At 40.1% G+C, this 26,867-nt stretch overlaps 1 protein-coding gene across 4 annotated transcripts; it reads right to left on the bottom strand.

The window, feature by feature from the left end:
- Positions 1-404: 404 nt before the first annotated feature.
- Positions 405-20,826, bottom strand: tut7 (terminal uridylyl transferase 7). Of its 4 annotated transcripts, none has more exons than XM_061729552.1 (29): positions 20,762-20,826; positions 18,729-19,228; positions 15,342-15,496; positions 15,064-15,180; positions 14,732-14,909; positions 14,518-14,606; positions 14,129-14,180; positions 13,921-13,990; positions 10,653-10,779; positions 10,436-10,555; positions 10,206-10,340; positions 9,693-9,870; positions 8,718-9,427; positions 8,419-8,569; positions 7,132-7,218; positions 6,919-7,019; positions 6,607-6,664; positions 6,378-6,481; positions 6,139-6,228; positions 5,912-6,025; positions 5,320-5,397; positions 5,045-5,222; positions 4,868-4,915; positions 4,667-4,758; positions 4,462-4,577; positions 4,177-4,376; positions 3,129-3,202; positions 2,911-2,977; positions 405-1,685 (listed from the first exon to the last, which is right to left on the bottom strand). In XM_061729552.1, exons 2-29 carry the CDS (start codon positions 19,156-19,158, stop codon positions 1,627-1,629), a joined length of 3,978 nt encoding a protein of 1,325 aa, XP_061585536.1. In that variant the 5' UTR covers positions 19,159-19,228; positions 20,762-20,826; the 3' UTR covers positions 405-1,626. The 4 variants fall into 4 exon arrangements, with proteins under 4 accessions (XP_061585536.1, XP_061585537.1, XP_061585538.1 ...); XM_061729553.1 differs by having other exon boundaries at positions 18,768-19,228; XM_061729554.1 differs by having other exon boundaries at positions 18,729-19,141; positions 20,762-20,822.
- Between the last annotated feature and the right edge of the window lie 6,041 nt (positions 20,827-26,867).

Here is a 26,867-nt window from a genome sequence, read left to right as displayed (position 1 = left end):
CCATATTTGTATTGTATATGTAATAGACATACGCAAGGCTTGTGCCAAAAATACTTTTGAAGTGGGTAACATTTTCTAAACAGCTGATTATACAATAATAAAAGGGTTAACATTTTTACATCCAAGTAAATACGCTGCAGCAGGACGTTAATTCAGTTTATTTTTTTATTTTTTTTTAGACAAAAAATGGGTTGCAAGCCAACCTCTCCTGCCAGAATCACGGTACCGCAATACAAACTAAAGAGGGTTTTTTCTTTTGTTATTGTTGTTTAGAGTTTATCAAAAAAAACATAAGGTTAGCATTAAAATAAATGCTTTTTAAAATGAGAATCCTTGTTTACAATACCATCAACACATTTTTTTTATAAAAATTATGAAATATTGGCAAAAACAAATGCAGACAATCCACATTTAAAGTTTAATGAAAAGCAGGTCATTGAGACATGACAAGCAGCAACACAATCCAAGGATATACACCTTCACACAGCAGCTACCAAACTGTGGCACCGTTGCAATAAAAAGAGGAAACTTATGGGTTTATAAGTGAGTGCTGCGTTTGCAGCAGTATAGGCAAGCTGGACCAGAGGATGTTTTTAAAAAAAAAATATAATAAAAATTACCACATAGTGCAAGCATGATTTTTTTTTCTTCTTTTTTCTTCTTTTGAACCACACCTCATCTGCACTGTCATTACAATGCTACCGAGCACGTGTGGAGACGGATATAAACTCAAAAGAAAGAGCACTGTTCTGTCCTTGTGTTCACACTTGCAGACAGCCGAGAGACAGTGTGTAACAACAAAACAGTGATTGGACCGACAGTTTCAGAATAAAATCATCACTGTGTGGGGGGGCATTAGGTCACATATTCTACCGAACATACACAAACTTTTAAGAATGAAAGGGAAATGGTCTGATGAGCGTACGTGCAGAGGCTAAATAAAAAAAAGTCTTAAAAAATAAAATCCACTAAAAAAAGAGAACCTGGTTACAACAAAAGGCACACTGCCATTCAAATAAAACACTGTATTCTTTTGTTAAATCCCAAGAAACAACAGCATTATTAAAATAATGAACAAGTAGACTGACTTGATTTTTGGTTTTGTTTAACTTTGATTACCATACATGACTAAGCGTCAGAGTACGTATTTACCCGTCTCCATGTTTATTTACTGCCGCAGTATCTAGAAACACTTGGTCTTTACTGACTGTGGCGCTTTTATAGTCAGAAAGCGTTACCATCAAATATCAAACTCCTTTGAATGAGTTTTTGTTTTCTTTCCTTTTTTAAGGGATTGGAATTTGCTATGACTTATGCAGTTCATGTTGTTTTTTCTAAATCTGGGTGGCAGCGTAAGGAAACTGAGACATCGGATGCATGCATAATGAATGCTTGTTAAAATGAAAGCTTTAAAAAGCTCCTCTGAAGAGGAGAGCTCTGGGACTGGGGGTACACCACACACATAAAAAGGCCCTATTTGGCTTCAAGTCAAGTTGTCCAGGCTTTGGCTTTTAATAGGCTCCAATTGGCCCTACAGTACCACTCAGCTTGATGGTTTTCAGGACTTTGGGACGTTGTCTGCATGTTTAAGAGAAGATTCTCGCTGTCTACATATCCTGCTGCTTCTCATTCCACTGGGCTCTTCCTGTGACCAGACCGACCCATATTTCGGCAGGCTAAACTACCTGAGACACACAAGAAAGCAAATGAGAGCAAATGTTAGACTATACACATACACACATGCATATCTATATCTATACATTCAAAAACTAAAAGTGTGCTTATTTTTCTGTTTTATGAGTAAAATAAAAATAAGGTTATGAGTACATCACATTGTTTTGATTTTAGAGAGAACAGATAAAACCAGGGCCAAATGCCACAGATTAGAAAAAATATATAGTCAAGCTTGAAAATGATGCAAAAAAGCAATGTTCTCGTTCCTCACCAATTCATTTCAAATAAAAATATTTAATTAATCCCCCAAAAGAAATGAATTGAGCCTAAATAAGATAATTTACAAAGATTACATGAAAGCAATGTAAACTATTTTTTTTACTGAGACCAACTGATATTTATCATTCATCTTTCAATTTTAAACATGTTTCTGATTCAAAGAAGTTCTCAAAATAGGACAGATGTTTATTGTCTATCCATTTTATATGCAAGATAAAAAAGTAAAGCAAAGAAGAGAGGAAAAGATACAAGGACACTAAGTTTAGTTTAATGGAATATATTAAATATATTCAATTAAAATATATAAACCAACTACATATTAAATTGTCAGTATATGTGTTTCTCAGTTCCTCATGTACCACCAGTGTTACCACATACTGAATACCAAACTATTGTACAAAAAGCCCAAAACTATTGTATTCTGGATAAAATTATCATGCGCTACAACAACAGCAAATGAGAAACGAGTTTGCTGATGACGTGGGGCTAAGGAGGCGTGTTTATCTGAGACAGAAAGTGAGGATAAAATAAATAAAACGTGACTAAACACCAGATGAAATTAATCTTATTCAAAATCAGAGTAATAGCAAATAACAGAATCATGAAAAAATACTTGCTTTTCGAGATGGATTTTGAAATCATCGTACACTTCTGACTATTGATTGTACATTGTGCAAGTCGAAATTATCGTATAAAATTTGATAATCATTGTACATTTCCCGGCTCCAGTACACCTCGCTCAAATTAAGAGGTCATTGACAGACTTCTGTAGACCCTGACGCAGAGCAAGAGGTGATCCTTTCATTTGTATCTCATGTGTTGTCACAGAGAAACATCTAAAACATGCAGCGCAGTGGTACTTGAGGACTGGAACTGAGAAAAACACTGATCAATATGATACTATGCATCAACTGATGAGACCTTTTGAAATAGAAGAAATAAAATATATCTAAATACCTGCTTGAGGACTTAATATCACATTTTGTTGCCTTCTCCTCTTCCTCTCTTCTTGTATTGGCGAGCCCTAAAGAGAGCAAAAACGAGATTTAAAAATGTAAATGATGCTCTAAATAAAAACGATTAATTAATTATATATATATAAAAAAAAATCAATTAATAAATAAAATAAATAAGATTAATTTTTTAAGAGTCTAATTTGGTTCCTGAAAATGTACCTGTTTCTCCTTTTCTCTCAAATTCTTCAGGTGGGCTGAAGGGGAGGAAGAAAAGCTATCCACCCTTACATTTCCTATCAATGACAAAGCAAGAAAATTAATATACCAAAAAAAAGCAGCATCTTCTGAAAGAAACATATCTCTCAGTTCAAATAGGAAGTCAAGAGAAATATATTGTGGAAGACTAAGGGTGCTGTCACACCTGTGGCCCGTTTGTTTTGTTCCGATTCAGGGGCTGAACCGATACAGTTGTTCCGTTTCTCGTTCGTGGGGTTTGTGTTCACAAGGCAAACGTCTGTACCGTTTCAAAGCTGTTAACAAATTCCATGCGCGAACCAGCTGCTCTCTGATTGGTCAAATGAACGCGGAAGGAGTTTCCTCTTCCGCACCCCGGGATAAACAAACACGCCCCTTTCAGCGCAGCGCAGACTGCAGCCGTTGGCTTTGGCTGATTTATGGTTCCGCGTTACACCAACGCAGAGCCTACGGCATAGAGTACGGCGTAGGCTCTGCGTCGATTTAACGCGGAACCATAAATCAGGCTTTACCCATTCATTTATGTGCGCTCGGCGCAGAGCGGAGCCCGGCAGCGGACGAGAGGGCGCCTGCTGCAGCCGGGTTTGGGCTGCGCAAACCCTGCCCGAATTGAACATTGTTTAATTTCAAACAAAGTTTAATTTGTGCCGTGCTGGGAAGACATCTCGCACGTCCAATAGGAGAGGAGTTGGTGGAGGCTGGACCGACTCCTCTCCTTGCGCCGCAGCAGCACACACACAATGAATGGAGTTGTCTCGGTTGCTGTGTGGATTATGTTCTCACTCCAAATAAAAAAAATGAACCGTTTCAGGTCTCGATTGGAATCGGGCCGAGACCACCTCTCCTAGGTGATCTCGGAACGCTTGTTTTGTACCGTTTCAGAGCGCGATTGCTGTGTTCACATATACCAAAACGTTCCGATCTTTAGGGGGAAGCGTTCCCTGTATCGGAACAACTGCTTGAAACGGTACAGGTGTGAAAGCACCCTAAAATAAAACATGCATGTGCAAACCTCCAGGGCTTCGGTATAGATGACAGTCCTTCTTAATGTGGGCAGTTGATCCACAGATGTAGCAGCAGCGCATCTCCAGTGCATCTCTCTTCCTCCAGTGTTCATTTCTGTGTCTGACCTGATCCCTAGCTTCCTCTGTTCCATCCCTTTTGTCTCGTGGGTTATCCTGCATTCTGTCAGAATCCCTTCTGTTCCTGGTCCTGCAAGAAAAACGAAAAAGGCTGTCAGCCGACATGCCAGTCAGTCGTATGAGAAACTCGATGAATGTATTTTGGTTATACACACTTCTTGCGCATGGGGCAGTCTTTCATGAAGTGGCCGATCTTGCCACAGATTCTGCAGCAGCGATCATTGGGAGCCACTTCCCCCTCAGTGAGAACTTCCGGATCAAAGAAGTACTCCTGTGAAGGACGGAGACGGCTTACAACGTCAATAACCATTTACTACCAGCAGCATGAGAAAACTTGGTGTTTATAAACTAGATACTAACCACATAATTGGGATAACCTGGAGGCAAAGCTTTGATGGGCGTGCCAAACACGGTTCTGCCATTAATCAAAGCCTTCATGATGAAGTTTGTCACTGTTTTCATTACAAAAGATGACAGAAAGAGATTATGAAGACATTCTTTTTAAATGAATGGAATGACATCACACAGTTAAATGGGGAAAAAAAAGGGCAATGGTCTTACTTTTCCTGGACAGACCAGCACCCAAATTGTGATTCAGGTCAAATGGATCTGTGATGTTAACAGACAAGTTATTGATAATGATATGCATTACATTAATCATTTAAAATATTTTACACTATATAGTTAAGGCTTCTTCTTACTTTCTCTTCTTTTTTAAAGTGTGTCATGAAAGCTCACCTTCAATGACGATGTATTTGGATGTCCACTGCTTGTTGAAGGTGGTGAGGCGTGCAAAATGTCGGATACACACTACATGCTCTTTGAAGTCAAAATCCTCGGTGTAAAAGCGAAGGAGTCCGAGCCACAGCTCCCCCACGCTCTCAGTGTTCTTCCCATACGGGGGCCAGTGACTTGGCTGCAAGTGGAAGAGGAGGATGGTGACACGCGGGCTAACTTAGCAGACATTTTTCAAAATGATGCTTTAGAGTTGTGAAGGAGGACAGCATACTCACAAGGTTTTTTAAATCATCAAAGAAGTACACGTTCCAGCCATCAACTAGAAGTTCTGGTTTCTTCTTTCCCCCATAGATCTGCAACAAACCATCCAGGGAAGTTACTTGCAAGCTTAGAATTATAGTATTTATGAAATATCTGTGATGCGACGGATGTGGTCAGAGCATCACACAGACACATCAGCTCAGTTTTAAGCCATGACTTCACAGCTTAGTTTATAACAGCTGAATGTACGGGGTGGAGTGAGGCACTGGACTCACATCTTTTGATATTTTTTTCACACCTTTGTGCTTTCCAGAGAATGCAGATGTGATGGATTGAGACAAATATGGGGAAGCTAGATAATTCTACTCTGATTGGGGTCTGTAATCAGAAACTAACCTGCTAATTTGAACGACTCACCAAAGATAAGATCTTCACAGCGATGCAAAAAAGATATATAGAAAGATGTTTTCTACACTGAGGATTTAACTCCAATGTATTATTTTCCATAAAACATCACTTTCATATCCCAAATAAGAAATAGTGATAAACAGATTTAAATGGCACTAAAAAGTACATCTGAACTTTTTACAAAGAGGCTTCCTGTACCTCTTGCAGGACAGGGATAACCGGTGGGTTCCTCTGCTGAAGAAAAAACAGCACCATGAGGGTGTACGCGTAGGACGAGAGGCTGCCACGTGAAGCATCCCCAATGTCGCACATCTGCAATGAGAGGTGGGAAAAAAATGGACGAGCAATATAAGTTTAAAAAATAACATACTGCACAGCTAATTTACAAAGATTGGCTTTGTCTTCAGCTATACGATCATATTCACCTTGGCAAAAACTTTCATGACATAGCAGAGAACCTTCACCCTTCCGTCAATGGCAGCATATGAAGCCAGCAGGTTTGTGTTATGCAGGGCCTGGAGAGAAAATGGTTTGCCTTCAACCATGACAATACCTGGCATTTAAAAAACAACTTCCAAAGTTTGCCTTCGCTCTGACTCTGATCAGTTCCATCCAAGCGGGACAACATCTAAATGACAAAGAGAGGAAGGAGACAGAGGCCTACCAGCGTGTTGTAGAGGCTGATGTCTCCCTCCAAGCCGGTACGAATGTGGAAGAACTTAACGATGGGGACTTTAGCTGTAGTGATGGGTAGGATGTTCTTCAGGTCTGATGAGAAACAATATTTACATTTTAGCATAAAATACCTAAGTGATTGGTTATTAACATCCCTTAAAGTGTTATCAACCTGATAACAAAAACAGAGAGATGCACTTGGAGATCATTGTCAGTACCTGAGTTTTTCTTGAGCAATTTTGCGAGGCTTTCAATGATGTTAATGCACTCGGCATCCTGTTGGGATGAAAAAAATAGTACGATTTCAAAATGAAGATAACTATCAAGAAGAGAAGCCTCTGCATCATCCATCAGTTTGCACAAAAACCTAGGAACTACAATTAATGTCTACACGCTATTTTACTTCTTTTTTTTTTAAACACAAAAAAACAAAAAGAACTGTTATTATGTAATCAAATTAAAAGGGCTTACAAAACTACAATTACAAAAAAGTCAAACTGATGGGATTAAAAATGTGAATAGGAACTTGCATCAATGGTTTCTTGACCCTCTAAAACCATGCAGATGTCCAGGTCACTCTGTCTGAAGCCAAAACCATTTTTGGATGAGCCAAACAGTTGTAGCCGGGCTCCTGTGTTTGGATATAAGAAAAGGAAAAAAAAAAATATATAAATTAAAGTCTAATTAAGGTTTATGTGGTCCACCTTCTATATAAAATACTGTACAAGGTAGTTTTACTTCACCAGGAAACTGTCGTCTGATAAAGGTCTCCAAGTGTAGAAGGATGTGCTCTCTTACGTCCACTTCCATTTCATCTGGAGCAAAGTCCACTGAAAAACAAGTTCAAAATATGTTGTTATTCAGCACCTAATCACACGTTGAACAATCATGAGCTTGTTAAATCAGATTTATGACAGTGAATTGTAAGAAACACTTTAAAGCAATTAAGAAAAGCCTAAATATCTATTTTTTTGTATAAAAAGAAAATAAAAAAAGGCTTCTCTGCTTGTGTCTGCATGGAGGCATTTCAGTTGGAAAACTTCTCAAACTTTAAATGTCAATAAACTGTTTAGGAAATACTTGAAGTTTCTCACGTGTTAAAGGGAAAGTTCGGTTTTTTACAACCTGGACCTTATTTCTGGCATTTTTTACGGTTGTATACTCACCCAGAGGTGTTTGGTGTCATTTGGAGTCCTTCGGAAGATATTAGGAGTTTTTTGCGAGCCTCTTCTCCATATAACGGTAGCGCCTGGGGCACCGCCGGACACAGACGATGCAGCGTCTAAATAACACATGATTGCCGCGAAACTCTTCATTTCTTTTATGAATCACTAGATCTGCTTCCAGGACCTGTTGTAACATTGTGGCGCTGTCTGTGTAATAAATAAAATAAATAAATCCGTTTGTAAACAAGACCTCTGAACTCATGACGTCACCTCTGTGCGCGCACTCTGTCCTCCGTTCAGTGAGCTACTTCAGCCGTATAATCTGGCTCAAAACGGTAAGGACGTCCATCATATTCAAAGTCGTCGTCCACAACCTCAGAATTTGACAAATATTCAGACATGTTTCAAATAACTATCAGTAAACTAACAGTAGCGAACTCCAGCTGTACACGGAGCTGTGTCTGGGACGCGCGCACAGAGATTACGTCATGAGTTCAGAGGTCTTGTTTACAAACGGATTTATTTATTTTATTTATTACACAGACAGCGCCACAATGTTACAACAGGTCCTGGAAGCAGATCTAGTGATTCATAAAAGAAATGAAGAGTTTCGCGGCAATCATGTGTTATTTAGACGCTGCAACGTCTGTGTCCCGCGGGTGCCCTCATGCGCTACCGTTATATGGAGAAGCGGCTCGCAAAAAACTCCTAATATCTTCCGAAGGACTCCAAATGACACCAAACACCTCTGGGTGAGTATACAACCATAAAAAATGCCAGAAATAAGGTCCAGGTTGTAAAAAACCGAACTTTCCCTTTAAATCTCCTAAACTCTGACCAAATTACAGTACACATGCTACTTACCGTAGCACTGCTCACAGACTTTGTCAAGGACACTGAGAAACTCAGGTGTTGTTGGAGGCAACGGATACAGCTCCACTTTCTTGAAATCTTCCGGACAGTCTTTCTTAAGATGTCCGTCACGCTTGCACAAGCTGCACACAACCATGTGGGACTGAGGAGGATTGAAAAACAATTAATTTAGTTAATGAACACAAGCTAACTTGGACTACTATATCCCTTCTGAAACACAAATGACTGCTGTTCACTGCTGATAACCATGACTACCGTTGGTCAAATGAAAACAAACATGTAGAACACACCTTTCCTCTGGTGAAAGCTTGTTTTGTGAACTCATAAGCCCGTTTGCTTTGTTTTTGGGTTTTATTTTCTGGGCTTTCCTCTTTTGTTGCATCCTCTGGAGGCGGGGATGAAAGGTTGCCAGCGAGAGGATCCAGCTCTTCATCCTCTTCCTCGTCCATTGAACCAGGTGTGTCCAAATCTGGACCCTCTTCATCGGACAAAAGCTCATCCCCAGAAATCTCATCCACTTGGAAAATGTCTTCATCTTCCGTGGTCAAGCTGTCCAAGTGAGCTCGGTCATATATGTCCAGGTCGATGTTTACATCCTCGTCCTCATCCTCCTCATCCTCTGAGAGACTGCTTTTGCCCAGATCTGCTTTTTCCTTCTCCCTCTCTTCATCAGAGTCACTGCATTCTTCAACTTCTTCCTCTTCCTCAATAATGCAGTCGGAGTCGTCTGGACCGTTCTGTCCAGCGTACGGATGACTTGTGTGTTCCGAGTGAAGCGTGAGCTCACCGACCCCTGACAAGCCCAGGAGATCGTCGTTAAATTGCTTTGAGTCTGGTCCTTGAGTAGGTCCCTGTCTGGCCTGTCTTTTGTGATTAGCAGCTGAGAAATTGAGTGGAAGTGCAAAGTACTTGTATGTGGATTTGAGGCAGTGGAGGATGTAATCGTACATTTGCGGGCTGTTCACAGTGCGGGCCACATTTCTCTTCACAGATAATGGGTCTGAGAACAGAAACCATTTGTCAGAATTAATCCATGAATGAGTCAATCATCTATTGATTTCAGCAGAAATATAAAACGTGTTGATTATTTGGGAGTTGCTGTTTGGTAGCTTTTGCAGCTTTCTAGTACCACTGAATGTCAGGGCAAAATAATTCAAAGGTAACAAAGAAGCAGGCGGTAAAACAGACATTCACCGTGAATCTAAACATAGGTGCATTCTTTGATTTTCATAAATGAGCATGATTCAGTTGAAAAAGCTTCTAACCCTCAATAGCGATGCGTTTTTTGGGCCAGTCTTTCATCTCCCGAGAGAGGACGACAGCAGTCCGCACGCTGATGACGTTGTCAGCCATGATGAACTCCAGCGAGTAGAAGCGCAGCATTTCGATCCAGAGGAGCCCGACTTCCACCGATGGATGGGGTCTCTGAAAAACCAGCGGCACCTGCACGACAAAGGAGTGTACCATTGTTTTTCTGAAACAGTCCTATTTTTCATTCGTTTATCAAAATGTTTTTGGTTTAATCTGAATACAAGTCAACACAATGTTTTGATGAAACATCAATCTATTAACTGTTAAAAAGTAAAAATGTAGCTTTAGCATGTTGCCTAGTAGCAGAGGATTCTTTGTTTCTATAAGTCTGGTCCTACTGAGATGATTTCATGTACAAAAAGCTTATCTAGCTTAAAAGCTACAAAAAAATATTTTATTAAACTGCTAAAAATGTTGAATGTATGATCTTTTCTTTTATTGTTTAACAGATTTGCATCTTCAGTTACCTTCCCCTTCGTGCAGGCGCCCTCTGCTGGCTGTGACGCCTCTTTGGAGGATTGGTTGTAGGTCCAGTGGAAATATCCATCTTCTGTATGTGTGAGATTGAAGTCTGATAGCCTGCTGAGCGAAAACGTCTTAACCTAAAGACAATCGGATGCTCACGTTAGTTTTCAGGGAAAACAAATAGGAACAGCTCAACTATTAGGGATTCATATTTTTTGGACATGAAAACCACCTCCTGGTTCAGGTAAGTAGGCAAGAGAGGCTCTTTGCGCTTCTGCAGATAGAAGATAACCATGAGGGCAAAGACGTATGGTGGGAGGCCTCCTTCTTCAGAACGGTCGATGTCGCAGATCTATAACAACGTCAAGAAAAACATTTTTTAAGTGTGATGTTTGAACGATAGTTGCCAAATTAATGAGAGACAGGTCAAAATCTAAATGGAAATATACCCGAGCCCAACGTCTCAGCCCTAAAACCAGCGGCAGCAGGAGACGTTCTTGACTGGCAAGAGCAGACAGGTAGCAGGTGGTCTGGAAAGCATTTTCGTTCCCTGCACTGACTTTGCAGATCAGGCCACTGTTGACATAAATCATAGTTTATTATTTCATTTAAAGTTTGTTTTTCTATGCAGTGATTTACACTAAGCTGCACAAATATTGTTCTTTTTAATGATTTTCCTTTTCCTGTTGTTGTATTAACTTGAAATATACGCACACACACACACACACACACACACACACACACACACACACACACACACACACACACACACACACACACACACACACACACACACACACACACACACACACACACACACACACACACCATCAATGTGTGCAGCATTTAATCAACTGTTAAAAGAAAAAAATGATGGCACCAAAATAAATAAGTCAAGAAAATGCAGACCACAAAAACTCATAACACAACATGAGTGCTACCAGAGAGGCAATACAGCATAAAAGGAAACGCTGAGGCAAAGTTCTTTAGTAGATATTGGTATTCATGAGACAACATGAAGCCCCATGATCTACAAAGCTAGACTTTACACTCACCGGCCACTAGGTTCAACTGTACAACTGCTTGTTAACGCAAATTTCTAAATCAGCCAATCACATGGCAGCAACTCAATACATTTAGGCATGTAGACATGGTCAAGACGATCTGCTGCAGGTCAAACCAGAATCAGAATAGGCTGGTCTGAGTATTTCAGAAACTGCTGATCTACTGGGATTTTCACGCCAACCATCCAGGGTTTACAGAGAACGGTCCCAAAAAGAGAAAATATCCAGTTCTATGGGCGCAAATGCCTTGTTGATGCCAGAGGAGAATAACCAGACTGGTTGGAGCTGATAGAAAGGCAACAGTAACTCCAATAACCACTCGTTACAACCAAGGTATGCAGGGTAGCATCTCTGAACACACAACACGTGGAACCTTGAGGCAGATGGGCTACAGCAGCAGAAAACCACACCGGTGCCATTCCTGTCAGCTAAGATCAGGAAACTGAGGCTACAATTCACACAGGCTCAAAACTGGACAACAGAAGATGGAAAAATGTTGCCTGGTCTGATGAGTCTTGATTTCTGCTGTGACGTTCAGATGGTAGGATCAGAATTTGGCGTCAAGCTGGATCCCTCCTGCCTTGTATCAACGGTTCAGGCTGGTGGTGGTGGTGTAATGTTGTGGTGGATATTTTCCTGGCACACTTTGGGCCCATTGGTACCAACTGAGCATCATGTCAACACCACAGCCTACCTGAGTATTGTTGCTGACCATGTCCATCCCTTTATGACCACGAAGTACCATCTTCTGATGGCTACTTGCAGCAGGAGAATGCACCATGTCATAAAGAATTATCTCAGACTGGTTTCTTGAACATGACAATGAGTTCACTACTCAAACGGCTTCCACAGTCACCAGATCTCAGTCCCATAGAGCAGCTTTGGGATGTGGTGGAACGGGAGATTTCTATCATGGATGTGCAGCCGACAAATCTATAGCAACTGCGTGATGTTATCATGTTAATATGGACCAAACGCTCTGAGGAATGTTTTCAGTACCTTGTTGAATCTATGCCACGAAGGATCTGCAGTTCTGAAGGAAAAAACGGGGTCCAAACCGGTACGAGCAAGGTGTACCTAATAAAGTGGCCATGCGTGTATAGCAAACTGGCTAGAAAAAGCTGTGCCTTTCTATGGTGATGCATTTTTCACAAGCAGCATCTGGGAACCTGGTCAGAACTACAGGAATGATGCTGTTTCAGTTTTCCAGGTAACTATGAGTGGGATAAAGGCTAATTTTAGCTCACTCCTTATTCTGGCTCCCAATGACCCCTGAAGTGGATTGAGGATTATATGTTTGGAAGTACGATCACTTTTCAGCATAAACGTGTCCCTATGCAAACTCCTAGACAAACATTTTATTGGTTTAAAGGGAAAGTTTGGTTTTTTACAACCTGGACCTTATTTCTGGCATTTTTTATGGTTGTATACTCACCCAGAGGTGTTTGGTGTCATTTGGAGTCCTTCGGAAGATATTAGGAGTTTTTTCCGAGCCTCTTCTCCATATAACGGTAGCGCCTGGGGCACAGCGGGACACAGACGATGCAGCGTCTAAATAACACATGATTGCCGCGAAACTCTTCATTTCTTTTATGAATCACAAGATCTGCTTCCAGGACCTGTTGTAACATTGTGGCGTTGTCTGTGTAATAAATAAAATAAATAAATCCGTTTGTAAACAAGACCTCTGAACTCATGACGTCATCGCGAGTGCACGCACTCTGTCCTCCGTTCAGTGAGCTCTTCAGCCGTATACTCCGGCTCAAAACGGTAAGGACGTCCATCATATTCAAAGTCGTCGTCCACAACCTCAGAATTTGACAAATATTCAGACATGTTTCAAATAACTATCAGTAAACTAACCGTAGCGAACTCCAGCTGTACACGGAGCTGTGTCTGGGACGCGCGCACAGAGATGACGTCATGAGTTCAGAGGTCTTGTTTACAAACAGATTTATTTATTTTATTTATTACACAGACAACGCCACAATGTTACAACAGGTCCTGGAAGCAGATCTTGTGATTCATATAAGAAATGAAGAGTTTCGCGGCAATCATGTGTTATTTAGACGCTTTATCGTCTGTGTCCCTCTGTGCCCCAGGCGCTACCGTTATAAGGAGAAGAGGCTCGCAAAAAACTCCTAATATCTTCCGAAGGACTCCAAATGACACCAAACACCTCTGGGTGAGTATACAACCATAAAAAATGCCAGAAATAAGGTCCAGGTTGTAAAAAACCGAACTTTCCCTTTAAAGCATGAAAGTATTTTGGATTGGCCAAGCCAAAGTCCAAATCTAAATCTGACTCTAAGACTCAAAGATTGTGAAACAAGTATTAGTTCTTTCCTTTACACCTTAAAAGCAATGAGCACATTGTTGTGCTCACATGATAGAAACTTCCTAAGAAAATCCACAAAAATTCCTGTAAGAAAGTAACAAAACAGGGAAATTACCAAACGAGGCTCTAAAACACTGAATGGAGCAACTGTTCTCTGGGTTAATGCAATGAAAAATAAGGGGAAAAAAAGGTCAGCTAAATGTCAAAAGTGTCAAATAATGGTCACCCTGATCATCTGAAAGACCATGTCTACTCAAAATCCCTGAATATGAGCAACACATCCGACATACAAATATTCCTTAATATGGTACCGACCTCTTCTTCTCTTTGCAAATGACCACTGGCACCCTGGCATGGAAATCAGCTTCCAAATTAATGAAGAGAGCTGCGGACAGTAAAAGATTGTGTCAACTAAACTTTCAATAACTCTCTACTGAATCACAAGCTTTACTCTTGAGTGGCTTTATTTCTATTTTTTTGGGGGGGAACAAAATCTGAGTTCAATGAAAGAGATATGACTTACGGCTTCCGGAAAGGCTCTCCTTAACCATCAACAACACATCTGGCTGATGCATCTGTGAATACATTCCATTTCAAAACCTTTATTCAACATAAATATGGCATAACAAGGACATGAATGAGTTCTACAAGCACAACATCCACAGAGCAATTGCATTAAAAACCTAAAGGCACATCACATTTTAATATCAACACTGTCAATTCTTTTCTCCGCCGCATTCGTGTCCTGATGCAAAACTTGTAGAATAACATTCTGCAAACCATTTTTGATTAAAATTATTTGTTAGAATTATTCTCTTGGAAGATGTGGGGAGAGGTCCTAATTTAAATGTATTTTTATTCTTAAATAATAAAAATATATTCTAGCTATCAAACTCACAATTAGCTACTCACGTGAGGTGGATACTGAATGTCAATGTTGACATCAGAATCCTTAAATCCAAACTTAGTGCAAGAAGATCCATATAGCCTGAGGTTGATCTCTACAAATTAAAAAAAAAAAAAGCTGATGAATGGCGAACTCATGGTATTAAAAGGCAAAGGTCTGTGTTTGTGGCCAAAAGGTTAGACATTTGCCAAATGAACATTTTATTATCAGGTGTCTTACCAGGCAGGACGGACAAAAGGAGGTCTTGCATGATGGAGACAACACATCGTCTCTTCTCAACATCCTGGTCATTCATCCCATGTTCCTGGAAAACAGCCTCTAGTGCTGCACTCACTGCACTTATCTGCTCTGGACTAGGAGGCAGAATCTCAGTCAGCATCACTTGTTCTTGTCTCTCCTATGAACACAGCGTAGAAGTAAATGTGTATTTATTTCAGTCTCTAAATCATACTCACAGTAACGCAGCACATTGACAGTCTAAGAGCACTTTGTACCCATAATTGGCCACAGTAATAAATATAAATGACACAGATTTCAAAGCAATTTCTCACCCGGGCCCTTTTCTTGTGCCGTTTGTCTCTGATATGCCTGTAAGCATCAGAAACAGATTCCAGCAGAATATCACACAGAGCACAGGTGTAAACTGCACCAGGGTTGTTGTGGGGCTTCTGAATAAGTTTGAAAAAAAAAAAAAAGGAAAACACACATGTCAGAAGCAAAATTATTCTGTCACATGTATGGCAGGAATAATTTGTACACTGGCTATCTAATGTATTAATAAAAAACAATAATCATTGAAAAAAAAAAAAAAAATTATTTGAGCAAGTACCTTCTTCAGGCAGTAAATCTCATCCTTCTTAAGCCGCCTTTCAGCTTGCCGGAGGCTGCGCAACTCTTTGGCTGAGAATGTGGACTCTTCAGTCAAGAGGCCTCTGTTCTCTTCAGCAAAGGCTTTTTTCTTATTTCTGTTTCTCCGTCTTCTTCCTACAAAAAGGAAATATATCTACGTGAATTATCAGTAATATATACAGCTATGTCCAGAGGTATTTGGGCAATGACTGAGCTTTTAAGATTTAAGTTTCAAATAAAGAAATCAAGAGGTGACAAAAGTGTAGACATTCACATTCAAGAGGCTTCACATCAATGTGGCATTTTCAATTTAGGAATTACAGTCATCTCAGCTTTTCAAGGCAGTGTTTCCCCTAGAATTTTTTTCAGGCCCGGTGGTACCCACCCAAAAAACCCTAAACAGACGAGGCGCGTGGGACGGCATATTGGACATGTGACATGCAGCAATATAACAAAGTTTTACATTAAATATCATTGTAGGCCTTTATTGCTGAATGATATCACTTCAATGAAATAATTAGGCTTAATCTAACCTTTAACCAAAGTTGCATGGGCCTGAAAGGCTGCAGTGTGCTGGTCTGACCCCATATGACCATTGAGCACATCTTTTCTATACTGTATATTTCAGAGGGGATCTCTATGAAAACCCTCTGGGATGGTCCTCTTTTAACGGGCTGCTTGTGCTGACGGCATATGTGACAAAACATCCCTATTTACAATTGAGATTATATCAGTTATAAATAATTTAAACATTGTAGAAGATTCTTTTTTCCCCCATTTTGTTATAACAGAGTTACATGCATTTGACAATGCCTGGGGAAAAAATGAAACTTTAGTGGTTCTAGTGGAAAGACAATCTATTGTCTGTGTTATTTTCATCATTATTGGTTACCAAAAAAAGAAGCTAGATCAGAACAAAAATGTAAGCTAAACAACAAATTGTAAATTCACCATGGGGAGTGTGGTACAACCAAGGGCTGTATTTATGGTTATTAACAGTACTCGAGTTGTAAAAAAAAAAAAATCAGGGGGGATGGTGGATTTTATCATATGGGGACAGATAATTTGTGCTGATTACAAATAATATAATATATTACAAAAAAATAGCACTGACCAAAACGCCTGCAGAAATACTGCAGGAATGACATAGCAGCAGTTAAATGCAGCCTTCTGTAAGCTTTAAATATCCTCTGGGCTTACATCAAAACACAAAAATAAAAAACAGTTTTCTGAACTTATCAATATGATTCTTTCCTTCACAGGATAAATAAAATGGATCACTCCAAAAACTCAAAATCTTAACAAGAATATTTGTCTTATTTCTAGTTAAAATGTCTCATTTTAGTAAAAAAAATCTCATTACACTTAAATCAAGACTTGGAAAAAACAACAATTTTCACCTGTTTCAAGTAGATTTTCACTTAAAATAAGTAGAAAAATCTGCCAGTGGAACAAGATTTTTTTGCTTGTAATGAGAAGATAAATCTTGTCCCACTGGCGGATTTTCCTACTTATTTCAAGTGAAAATTTACTTGAAACAGGTGAAAATTGTCAAATAAGTTATTTTTCTGGTGTTATTTTTCTGGTGATGACTCTAAATGTTGAAATAGCAGTAAAACCACATTCATTGATGAAATGACATAAGGGATGGAAAGGGGGGGGTAGCAGTTTTACAGGGGGGATGATTTGGACCGTTTTTATTTCAGGGGGGATGCCATCCCCCCTCATCTCCAGTACTGGTTATTAAGCCATTCGGGATCCCAGCCAGATGTTCTGTGTTTAGATGCGTTGCAGTCGGACCGGTGTCAGCGACGGTAAAGGCTGATTTATGGTTCCGCGTCACACCAACGCAGAGCCTACGGCGTAGGGTACGCAGCGACACGCACCGTACGGTGCGTGTTGCTCCGTATTTCTTTATATCATGTTGTCTGTTGCCCGCGATATTTTTTATTTTTCTGATGGCGCCATAGTTGGCTAGCTACATACTCTCTACATCCCATAATGTATAATAATATGCCCGCGCTCTCAGCAGCGGTACTCGCATCGTTACTAGGCAACGAAGCAACTCCCGTTGCAGAACAGCGCTGCACAGAGGCGCTCCTAAACGTAAATGATCATTTATAAATGAATGGATACGTCGCTTATTTTTTGCATATTAAATTTTTTTTAGGCCTGGCGGGGGGTCTCCTTGGCCTGGCAGCCCCGCCAGGCCTATACAATGGTAGGGGAAACACTGCAAGGGATAAAAAAAGTATTTGATGAGGATACTATGAGGCCAGCTAATTTCTAAACTTGATTTATGCTTCTGCGTTACAACTACACAGATTTGGTATGACTCTCAATTATGCCATAGCTGGTATTTATGCTTGTGTGTTGTTGTGTTATCATCACCCTCTAACTACAGCCAGTTGGCAGTTCTGGTTCTTTGGTGCAGTGCTGTAAATTTTAAACTTCCTTTTGTTTACCTCCTTCATGCACCTCAGGCATGACAACTGAAACGCAGCAGATCTTGAGTAAGTTGGATAAATGTTGAACAAGTGTTACTTTTACTGAAATGTAAAATTCTTTTAAATTGAACAGAAGACGACACTCAAATAATTCCTTCGCAAGGTAGATGTATTTGCTGTTTGGCTGAAAAGGGACAGCAAAAGTTTAATTTACCAGTTAGCTCCACTAATAGCTAAATGGGACGTCGTCTCTGAGTTGATTGCCCTGATGGAGGACGACTGAAAGATATTTATCTATATACAAGGTATTCAGCAGTCTTGACTCCTTGCTTGAAATGGTGAAACAAATTGGCCACACAAAGGTCTTCCGTGACCAACTCTTAGGGATTGTGGATGAGGCCCATCTCATTTACAAATGGTAAGAGGCATCTGGTAAAATTGCTCTAACAATAAAGTAAGTTATTCAAGATGTAATCTGAACTGTCTAACGTTAGCTGTAGTCAGCAGTGCTCCACAAGGTCCGTGATGTGAAAGATACTGTTTGAGTAGGCCTGTTATTCTACTGACAAAAACGGCCACCATCATTGGATTTGGTGTTTATTACATTGCCATCTATCGCACTTCATCAAACTCTTAAATATAACACAACATACTATTGACACATTTTCTTCGCTCTGAATTTGTCATTGTGTTTGCTGCTCCGGTTGGTCATAGTACTAACCAACTCTGTGCAAAGACAGTTTGATAAGATAAGTTTTTAAGACTCAATATATTTCTAGATGTGGGTCTGATCTATCTAATCTGTCTTGCATCCCGTTACTCAGACTACTTTAAAACATGTTTTTTTCCTCTTTTGCTGGGTGGGGATATTTCTAAAACCATCCCACTCATTTCCCAGTGCCAGTTTTCCAAAAGCTCACCAGATTTGGGAGCACCGCCCTCTGTAGAATCCCTCCTACCATGCTCCCTGTCGTCCTTTGGACCTTCTGCCTGGGCACTCCTCCTCCAGTGCTGCTCCTTCGAGAACTCCCTCCAGTAGTCCTCTTGACTCTCAACACTGCTATCAGGACCTGAAAACCACCGGAAATTGTCCCTCTGGGACGGGCTGTGACCGCCTCTGATTCCAACAGGAGAGTAGCTCAGGGGTCCCGGGCCTCCCTTCTTGGGGCTTGCCCTGTAGGCTCCAACCTGGTTCTTCTTTCCCTGCTGACCTCCCTCTGATCTCAGGTTCTGTCCTCGAACCTGATCCTGCATCTTCCATCTTTCTTCCTTGTCTGCTGCTCCTGCGGCTGCTCCTCCCCTCTCCCAGCTGGCTTGCTTAGACCTGTAAGACCTGCCAGAGTTTTCCATGGTTCAGTTTTGCTAAAACAGCAGGATGAAGTGTCCAGCTAATATGGACTTAGTCCACTCTACAGCGGGCCTGGGGAGCAAAACACAAGTGACATTTAGCAAAATACACACAAAAATAATGATATCTTACGAAAGAAAGACACAGAACTAAAATACAATCACTGTGCAAGTTATTTCATAGGCAGCATTGGCAGTATTCCATCTTTTTTATGCAACTGCAATGTTTTAAATATTGTTTTCATTTGTTTTTGTTGGTGCACTTTCAGAATTGTTATTGAGTCTGTTGTCCTTTTTTCCAATCCCAGAATGAAACGTTTGTCTGATTGTTTTAATTTGAAGCATTAGGTTTTGTACTATAAACGTTAAGGCATTTTGAAAGAATGTGCATTATTAATCAGGTTTAAATCGGTTGCAAATCCTGAAAGTATTCACTGCTTTTCTTTTCATTCAGGCTCATTTCCATCATTCGTGAAGAACAACATTGTTAAACCAAGCACTCTATGCCGAGTAAACAAGTATTAGATCATGTGTTTGGAATGTAAAGCTCCACGTAACATGGTCCTGCTCAGGTTAATTGATAACAGTCTTTTACCGTCTTTACATGTTGACAGCTCTACAGGACTGTCTCAGAAAATTAGAATATTGTGATAAAGTTCTTTATTTTCTGTAATGCAATTAAAAAAAACAAAAATGTCATACATTCTGGATTCATTACAAATCAACTCAAATATTGCAAGCCTTTTATTATTTTAATATTGCTGATTATGGCTTACAGTTTAAGATTAAGATTCCCAGAATATTCTAATTTTTTTTAGATAGGATATTTTAGTTTTCTTAAGCTGTAAGCCATGATCAGCAATTTTAAAATAATAAAAGGCTTGCAATATTTCAGTTGATTTGTAATGAATCCAGAATGTATGACATTTTTGCATTACAGAAAATAAAGGACTTTATCACAATATTCTAATTTTCTGAGACAGTCCTGTATATAAAAAAAAAAAAAATCTGACCGCTTAAGAGAATAAACTCCCTCCTATAAGTGATGTAACATCACGCTAACAACTATTATCACTCATCTTGAGCCTTAAGCAGACTCTGAAGTGACGGGACCGTCTACCTTGTTAAGCCTGATTTATGGTCCCGCGTTACACCAACGCAGAACCTACGGTGCGCGTCGCCGCGTACTCTACGCCGTAAGCTCTGCGTCGATCTAACGCAGAACCATAAATCAGGCTTTAACATGCACTGCTGCTAGCACGGCTAGCTCAGCCGTCTGCAGCCACACTGCCCTCCACTGCTACTTCTCCGTCGAGCTCACGGTGCACAGTATCAACACTGACAAAGCCGAAACGGGTCCAACAAGTCAGCGTTGGTCACCGGGATGTTTAACGTTTGTTTTTGAACCATAAAAATTACGAAAAACGGCTAATGTTAGCTACCAACATCTAGCCTGCTAGCTAGCGTTTAAACCCTGCTACTCCGCTAAAGCGACTGCTCACTCCCTCACGTTTCGTTTTTTCTTTGAGCTGGTGGGCACGTCCCTGTGGACGAGTAAACCATAAGTCAAAAGTTTGCATAATGGTAGATAAAATGAGTGAAATACCCCGTGTGGCTGCATAGAGGACATGACTGAGACCAGTCCAGCACTGGAGTTTGAAAGGTGACGTAGGCCGTCTGTTTGGTGACGTCACAGCACAAGCCCCGCCCACACGGATGGGTTGTTTTTTTTTAAGGAAATATAATGAAAATACGGTACTGGAGTTGAGGGGGGATGGCATCCCTCCTGGAATAAAAACGGTCCAAATCATCCCCCTGTAAAACTGTCATCCCCCCTTTCCATCCCTTATGTCATTTCATCAATGAATGTGGGTTTACTGCTATTTCAACATTTAGAGTCATCACCAGAAAATCTATCTTCTCATTACAAGCAAAAAAATCTTGTTCCACTGGCAGATTTTTCTACTTATTTTAAGTGAAAATCTACTTGTTTTTTCCAGGGATGAGTCTTTTTTAAGTGTAATGAGATTTTTTTACTAAAATGAGAAATTTTAACTAGAAATAGAACAAATATTCTTATTTTGAGTTTTTGCAGTGATCCATTTTACTTATCCTGTGAAGGACAGAGTCATATTGATAAGTTCAGAAAAGTGTTTTTTATTGTTGTGTTTTGATGTATTTGATGTAAGCCCAGTGGATATTTAAAGCTTACAGAAGGCTGCATTTAACTGCTGCTATGTCATTCCTGCAGTATTTCTGCAGGTGTTTTGGTCAGTGCCATTATTTGTTATATATTATATTATTTGTAATCAGCACAAATTATCTGTCCCCATATGATAAAATCCACCATCCCCCCTGATTTGTTTTTACAACTCAAGTACTGACTACAGTCATAAGTTATGTTTTTCTGTTATTTCTTTTAATATTGTATTTAAACTTTGTGTGAATGCTTGAAACGAATTTCTACAGAGACCCAGTTCTTTGTTTAGTTATACATTTAGAGAGATGATTTAGGTGATGTTATGAGGTTAGTGTTTATACAGGGGCCTGTACTACGAAGCAGGATTTGGGGTTAGCGAGGTAACTTCAGGTTTAACCCTGGGTTTTCAGGACTACGACGGTGGTTCACTTCTTACCGGGGTACATCGCCATGGTAACTTATGCTGAACAGCTAACCTGCTCCGGAGCAGGTTATGTTCGAGATACAGATCGCCGGGTATAAAAGCACCGCCCACTGACCAATCAGCTCTCTTGGAAAATGGCATGCCCTTTCAAAGAGAATCCAGTGGAGCTCGGTGCGCGGATCGTGAGAGGATCCCTCCGATCTTCTTCTTGTCATTTTTTTTTCTGTTTGCTGCAAGTAATGTCAATGCTATTTCATTGTGCTTTTGTATACTGATATCATCCTAAAACGGAGAGTGATAGAAACACTAAAGCCTTGTGCTTGTTGTACTTCTAAGATATGAAAGTGAGCCTACTTACCGCTTTGAATTATGTTTTTATATTTATTTTTTATTTGCTCCCATGTGCGTTTCACTCCGCTGGGGTTGCAACTGAAGGAATGAGGCTACAATTGTCATACACGCCATACGAATAATTCTAAGCAACACATGCATTTAACAGAATAGACAACTGTAATTAGAGTCAGATCTACTTATGCCCTAATGATGGGGCAGTGATGTTTATATCCCTACCCTATGAACTTACGCATTTATACAGTCAGCGATCTTTTGCCAGCTGTCTTTCCTGCATTTTGCAGCTGCAACTGTGTTGCTTTTTGCCTGTATTATATGCCTATACTCATCATATTTCCGTAAAATTATTGTTTGCTCTTCGCTACTGAAATAAGCGGCTCTGACAGCGGACTTCTCCATGCTTGCGATTGGTCATGCGCTGAAAACACGCCCCTTTTATGTGCACGCGCTCATATCCAGATTGGAGAAACCTGGGTTGATATACCGAGTTGATAACCACCGTCGTGTGACCGCTTAGCGTGATTGCAATTGTCCGGGTTAGTGAATCTGGATAAGGAAAAGATATCCTGGGTATGTTGAACTTGCTTCGTAGTACAGGCCCCAGGTTTCTAAGAGTAAAGTCAGATGTTTGCAGCCTCTAGAGGTTTAATATAAGTATTATTTTATTTATTTATTACAGCAGCACAACAGGGGTCCGTTTCACAAAGCAGGTTTAATGAAAACTCTGAGTCTGTTAACCCTGAAATGAGGGAAACTCTGAGTTTTCCGTTTCACAAAGGGAGGTAACTCAAACCAGAGAAAGAGAGGTAACTCTAGCCTGTTTCACAAAGAGAGGTAACTTAAGCTCTCGGTCAGTTACCGTAGTAACAGACGCTCTGAACCTAACCTGGTCGGGACCAGGTTTATTTCAGCGAACCTGGAGTTTTTTCTCTGGCTCCTCCCTCAATGGGTCTTTACCATGGATCTATTATATATCTTTACGCAATACGGATCCGTTTTCTGCACCACGGACAGCAAGAGCAGAGTTAGAGAGCAAAAAAGGCTTATCTAACAAACGCAATTTAACTCAATCAGTTCACTTTATTCTACGGAGCCCTGGAGGTGACATGGAAATTATTATTTTTATCTCGTGGGCACGACTTTTTATGTCGTGCCCACGAGATAAAAAAGTCGTGCGCACGAGATAAAAAGTCGTGCGCACGACTTTTTATCTCCCGTGATTTAGGAAGGTGGTCAGTGAGAACAGAACACTGGGATTGAATAATTAGGCATTCACTTCAACATATACAGCTATTGATGCCAAGCATTTATCTAGTCGTCGAAGTCCGATCTCGGGAAACTGGCTTCACAAACGACGTTTTCAAAGTGGAACTATTTCCAGAGGCGGAGTTGACACAAAGTGCTTCGACATTGTCACGTGAGCGTGCTGGACCAATCAGAGTGGCCGCTGGTCCAAGATCGCTGCCTACAGTGCTGATTTTATTTGTAGAAATAAGCCTTAAATTGCACTAAAATGACTACAAACAATGTTATATGTAAACGAAAATTAATCTGAATTATAAACCTAAGAGACCTGCTGAAACAGTGATAATTCTGTCATTGTGATAATTCTGTCATCTGTCATCGCTGTCATCTGTCAGCGATCTTGGACCAGCGGCCACTCTGATTGGTCCAGCACGCTCACGTGACAATGTCGAAGCACTTTGTGTCAACTCCGCCTCTGGAAATAGTTCCACTTTTAAAACGTCGTTTGTGAAGCCAGTTTCCCGAGATCGACTTCGACGACTAGATAAATGCTTGGCATCAATAGCTGTATATGTTGAAGTGAATGCCTAATTATTCAATCCCGGTGTTCTGTTCTCACTGACCGCCTTCCTAAATCACGGGAGATAAAAAGTCGTGCGCACGAGATAAAAAGTCGTGCGTACGACTTTTTATCTCGTGCGCACGACTTTTTTATCTCGTGTGCACGACATAAAAAGTCGTGCCCACGAGATAAAAATAATAATTTCCATGTCACCTCCAGGGCTCCGTATTATTCACTATGTCAGTGCAACAATATCACAGGGACATCAGATTTTAACTTCAAACAGTTAAAGTCCAAATGCAAAAAGGAGAGGGAGAGTAAAAAAAAGTCAAATATTTCCCTTAAACAGATGTATAAGAGGATTTATATCTTACTTTGAGATGAACTTGCATAATTAATCCATCAGTGGCTAACAGCCTCATTAATATCTTCTGGACCCATCACTTGTCTTCTTTCTTTTTTTAAATTGCGTGGTTGTCTGCTTCCTTTTCATTTTTGTAAGTTAGTAACACTGCAGAGCGCGCTAAAAACCAGATTGATTGCGACCACTGTCGTCAGGGACGCTGGGACATTTCAAGATATGAGGGGGGTACAAGGGTTGGGAAAGATAATACCTACTGAAATCCATCATGTTGTTCTGATATGCATTTGTAGTTATTTTATATGTATTAAGTAATAGAACAAATCAATACAAATAGACACAGAGTAATTCCATAAATGTATTTAAAAAAATAAAACATTTACATTTTCCCCTGAAGCCGAGGTGTGGCAGCTGCCGTACCCAATTGACGGCCCTGATCTAAATGACAATAAAATTTCATTTTTTTTCTCCAAAATATGCTCTCATACTCACCATATGCACGTATTAACACTTCTAACTCCAGTGGCGTGAAGTATGTGGATCTTGAGATGCAAACTGATGTTTCCTCAAAGGGATTTTGTAAATTGAAATGATAAATAAAGTTAAAAAGAAAAAAAAGAAAATGTACGTCGCTCTTTTGTGTCGCCGGTTGCCATGGTGAATCCTTGTATCAGCGCTCTACTGATGATGGCTTTTTATATCCCTCACGCACGAGCTTAACTCCAAGTGAAACTACTTAGAGTTGAGTAAATTACCTCAAATCCGCTGTTCTGGAACCGAAAACTCAGAGTTTCCGATCTCAGAGTAGATCAACTAAAAGTTCAGGATTAGACTCAGAGTTTGTTGAACCTGCTTTGTGAAACGGACCCCAGAACTTTCAGCTTTTGTTGAGTTTGGCGCCATCTTTTGGACAAAAGTGGTAGTGCTTTACCAGAAAGAACACTACGTTTTCCATGAATAATCTGTCCCCATGAGCCGGTGTCGGTGCTTTTTTTTCCCACCTGCTTTTTTTTACCGGCTCCCCGTACGTGATGACGTTCCGTCTTGTGATTGGCTTTTGACCGTACGTGATGAATATTTAACTGCTTACTGCTATGCAGCAAGCAAAAGATTGTTTACCCTATACTGTATATAGTAGGCTATTATTGTTCTCAGCTCACTGATGAATCTCCAATTGTCTAATGAAAATGTCAGTAAGATCACTGATAATTCTGATAATTCCTTGTGTATGTTTCTTCTCCCTTTTAGCTCCACTATGATCTGCTGCTTCTGACTTTACAGAAGTGTATGTCTCTATATGTTCTCATTGTTGAATCTGTAAATGTCTAAGCAAAATAGTCATAATACATTATATAAATATAATTAAAAAAATGTAACGTCAACTAAGTGCTCACTGATTAATCCGCAATTGCCAAAAAGACGTTTTGAATGTGAAGACATGGTGAAAAACTACCTTCCTAGCTTAACATAGCAAAAAAATACCATCGCGGGGAAAAAATGCACACTTCCGGGGAAAATATTGCAGCCCGATACAATCTGGTACCCACACCGGAAAACTCCTGTCCCGTTGCGTGCATTTGTTTTGATGAGGGAAGACGGGACAGACTTTTCTGTTTCACCAAGTGAACAGAAAACGCAAAAAAAAGATGTTAAATTGCTGGAAAGGAACTGGAATTTACTGGGATACCTTAAACAAGGAAGCCAGGGAGCAGCATATGGAGAAAATAATGATTATTAACGTTCTGGATCCATATGAAATCCCTACTAAAGAATGGAGCTCCTCGTCGGAGCTCCACTCTTTAGAAAGGATTTACTGCTGCAGTTCTGCAGAACCCACGTCTCCGGCTACCTTGTTTAGGAGTGTTTGGCAGCTGCTTTGGTAAATGTTTGACTCGCCATGTGTTTCAATAAATTTGTATAATAGTACAACATACAGTACATGTTTTGTGTCCCTCTTACTTCTCTTTTCTTTTTTACTGCTATATTATGCTGAAGAGGCTCCGAGGCGTGAGCAATATTTTTGTTTTCCACGTGAGATTATTTTTTTCCTCTCCAGCTACAAATAAGAGTTCATATTTTTTCCTCAACAAACTAGTTTTATCTGAAGATACATGAACATGTTGGCACTACTAATCTTTTGACAACCCTTTTTATTCGTTTTTTCTTTTTTTTTTTTGTCTCATGAAATTGATTCGTGAGCATGTGACTATAGGCATATGGTTCAAGGTTTGGTAATTAATTCCGACATGGGATATTAGTGATTGTTTAGCTTCGGTTGCTCGGGGCAACGGGCGAAGGTGAGGAGAGCCATGTACACGTCCGTACGTCCGAGCCACGTACAATTCCTTGTGTCTCCGCCATAGTCTCATTACAGGCAAAGCAATATATGTTAATCCTTTATTTGTTATAATTTAGATAATTGAATTGTTTATTGATTTCATAATATATTCACATTTTTTTAGATTTTTTATTTGGGGTTTTCATAAACTGTGAGCCATAATCACCAAAATTGTAACAAATAAAGGCTTGAAATATCTCACTTTGTATGACACTTCCGCTAGACTATCTA

This window comes from Cololabis saira, chromosome 9 (assembly GCF_033807715.1).
Source record: "Cololabis saira isolate AMF1-May2022 chromosome 9, fColSai1.1, whole genome shotgun sequence".
Taxonomy (NCBI): Eukaryota; Metazoa; Chordata; class Actinopteri; order Beloniformes; family Belonidae; genus Cololabis; species Cololabis saira.
Note: the sequence above shows the minus strand (reverse complement) of the source record. Positions and strands in the feature narration are given on the sequence as shown.